A 3,361-nucleotide genomic window follows, 5' to 3' on the forward strand; every position below is an offset into this window, starting at 1 on the left:
TTCTATTCTTTCCTTTTTCATTAGATGGTGGTTAATGCAGAGAATCACAAAATTCAAAGGATGGAGAATAAATGACTGTTGAATATGGTGAATGGAATGGCATGTCATCCTCTCCAAGGCTCAGGGAACATCAAGAAAAGAAGGCATGGAAAGAATAAAACATCCGGTTTGGGGTGGGGGGGGGAGTGCAACAAAGCAGTGTCTTTAGCGCACTACATAATGGTTATACACAGTAACTCAGAGCACCCATAAAATATCTAGTCAGTCAAAGCTGCAACATAAATTAGGGAGGGCCTAATAAAGTCCCACTCGTCACTGGGAGCCTATGAGCAATTAGTGGATGCTGGAAGAGGGTTATTTGTTTCATTTTAAAACTATAATATTTTTATTTATTCTTTGAAATTTTCATGCATTTATAGAAGGCATTTGGATCATAGTCATCTATCCCTTCCTTCCCCCAACAATGCTACTTAGTTCTCTCCATCCTGTCTCCCTCCCAGCTGTCATTCCTTTTCTTTTAATTGATAACCCTCTGCATTCAATTAACCCTCTGTTGTCTTTATGTGTATGGGGAGGGGGCACTTACTGAGGCATGGGCAACATACTAGCAGTCATGTGTCCAAAAAAGTGACCCTCCCTCCTTTAATAACCATCCACTGTCAGTAGCTTCTCTACCAAGGATGGAGCCTTGGGATCTCCTGCCAAATTCGTGCTGATATTTTGATGGGCTTGATAGTATGCAGATTTTGTGTAGTGTTGTGAATTGATATGTGCAGCACTCGTGCCGTGACCAAAGTCCACATTTCATAGCTCTCCTCTTCATTAGCCAGCTCTTAAGTTCGTTCTTCCCACTCTTGTGTTTGTTCCCTAAGCCTTCATGGGGGATGAAACAGATGTCCCATCTATGGCTGAGTACTCCCAGTTTCTTAGCTCCCATAAACAGGAATGTGGCTCTGTATTAACCACAACCCACTTCAAAAACAACTTTCTTCAATCAACGTTGGAAGCAACACAAATCTACAAATATAGGGCAGGGTGCCTTGCCCTCTCTTAAGATTGGAGGGGCATGAGGGGAGGGTGTGTGGAGGGAGTGGGAGGGAAGTGGGAGGAGGGGAGGTAGTGAGAATTTGGATTGGTATTTTTTTAAGTAATAAAATAAAATAATAAAAAGATATATATTTTGAAGACCCTTTCACAGCATTATTATTTGGGTAACAATAGGCCTCTCCAGAACCTAGGATTTTCCCAGTCATGAACTTTTTGCCAGGTTTACTGTGCCAGACATAAAATTCATCCTGTGGAATGGGCCTCATATCCAGTCAGAAAGCAGTTGCTTATCCCCATAACTGGCATGTCATCAATGGTCTCAAGCAGCTCTGAACATTCTATGCTACAATACCGACCCTTCTGGCCAGATGTATCAACAGGGGTGTCATTTTCTTCAGTGGTACAGCCATTGATAAGCTGTCAGCAAACATTTCTCCATTCATACTCTTGCAAGTAAGCAAATATAATTAAACCCAGTGGGAAATAAATAAATAAGTAAATAAATAAATAACAGGGGGCTTGTTGGGAAGAAGCACTTCAGCAGAGAAAAGAAAGGGGATGAGAGAGACATATAGGGTATAAATGGACAATATTCAGCACGCACACACACTAAATTTTCCAAGAATAAAAATATATAAAAACATCATTATAGCCACAATAGAACCAAAATATGGATTATCCCTTTTGAATTTTATTAACACTTACTAATTATACATATTAACTGGTTTTAGCATTACAGATCAATGAATGGTTATGAAACATAAGAAAAAAAGTTTTTACCTCCTACGTTGTGCTCTTGGCAAAATTGGGTGTATCAATTACATATCACGTGCTTCACTACACATTCCTTCCTATGAACTAGCAAGTATTTATTCCCTATTGCGGTGTAAATATGCTCAAGGAAAACTAGATTATTCCAAGTATATTAAGAAAAACTCATCCTTAAACTAGCATATATTTGGAGTTAAAATAATCATAACCTATTCTATTATGCTAGCCTTACTAAGACTTCGTTGGTGATTGGAAGGTTGGTTTTGCTTCAGATTGCTATCACTTTGATCATTTAAGTGAAGCTAAAATCATACCATTGAATTCTTAATTTTCTCACAGCCTCCTTGACATCTTTGTTCTTGAGGCTGTAGATAAGAGGGTTACACATCGGAGTGACAACAGTATAGAACAAGGAGAAGGTCTTATTGAGAGCTGGCACCTGGGCAGCCAAGGGCACAGCATAGACCAAGATTAAAGTTCCATAAAACAAAGTCACAACTACTAGATGAGAAGAACAAGTGGAGAATGCCTTTTGCCTGCCAACAATGGAAGGGATATGTAAGATCACAGAAAGAATCTTCCAATAGGAGGCTAAAGTTAGTCCAAAAGGGACCAGGGTTACCAAGCATGTTAGACTCATGCAGACTAGGTTAACCAGGTAGGGATCAGAGCAGGAGAGCTTCTGCAGAGGCTTCAAGTCACAGAAGAAATGGTCAACTTCATTGCCTCCACAGAAAGTCAAGCTAGATAGCATAGCAGCCTGGAAGGCAGCTGCCACTGAGAAGCCACAAAGCCATGAGCCAATTGCTAGTCCCAGACTTTGGGTTCTGTGTAATAGTGTTGTATAGTGTAAGGGCCAGCAGACAGCCAAGTACCTGTCATAAGACATTACTGCCAGGAGATAACACTCAGTGCTTCCCAGGGCCCCGAAGAAATATAGCTGAGTTATACAACCTGCCATGGAAATTGCCCTATCTTTCCGAAGTAAGTCCACCAGCATCCGGGGTACAATGTTGGATGTATAACAGACCTCCAAGGCTGAAAGATTTGCTAGAAAGGAGTACATTGGAGTCTGGAGTCCTTGTTGGGTGCATACCAGTGCCACAAGAAGAAGGTTACCAGAAACTGTGACTAGATAGACAATGCCAAATACCAAGAAAAGCAAGGGGCTCAGTTCCTTGAGGTCTCCAAACCCTAGTAGAAAAAACTCAGTTACCACCATAGTGGTATTTCCTGGCCCCGCTGCAGGCATATGTTCCTGAGACAGTCTTAGTTTCTCCATAGCAGTATGTCAGATCACTCTACAGATAAGGTTCTCCATGTGATCCAAGTCTATCAGTGATTAGAGATCTTAACTGATGGGACTGGTTTTTTTGACTCTGGTTCTTATCAGAACCACTTAAGTTTGTCTTTGGAAACTGTTTCTAGAAATTAACTGATCTGTCATCTGAGCAGAGTATGAACCAAGAATGAGGAATCCAAAGAGGAAGACCCACCTAATAAAAATCTATTCCTCACCTTAAAGGAAAACGTTATACTGTGA

General features: G+C 40.8%; 1 protein-coding gene across 1 annotated transcript; it reads right to left on the bottom strand.

The window, feature by feature from the left end:
- Positions 1-2,110: 2,110 nt before the first annotated feature.
- On the bottom strand, positions 2,111-3,070 carry LOC121441645 (olfactory receptor 11A1-like). The gene has a single exon (XM_041642854.1). The coding sequence runs from the start codon at positions 3,068-3,070 to the stop codon at positions 2,111-2,113; it is 960 nt and encodes a 319-aa protein (XP_041498788.1).
- Positions 3,071-3,361: the final 291 nt, after the last annotated feature.

The sequence above is a fragment of the Microtus oregoni genome, unplaced genomic scaffold, assembly GCF_018167655.1.
Source record: "Microtus oregoni isolate MIOR12 unplaced genomic scaffold, Mior012 000080F_ref0000499, whole genome shotgun sequence".
NCBI lineage: Eukaryota > Metazoa > Chordata > Mammalia > Rodentia > Cricetidae > Microtus > Microtus oregoni.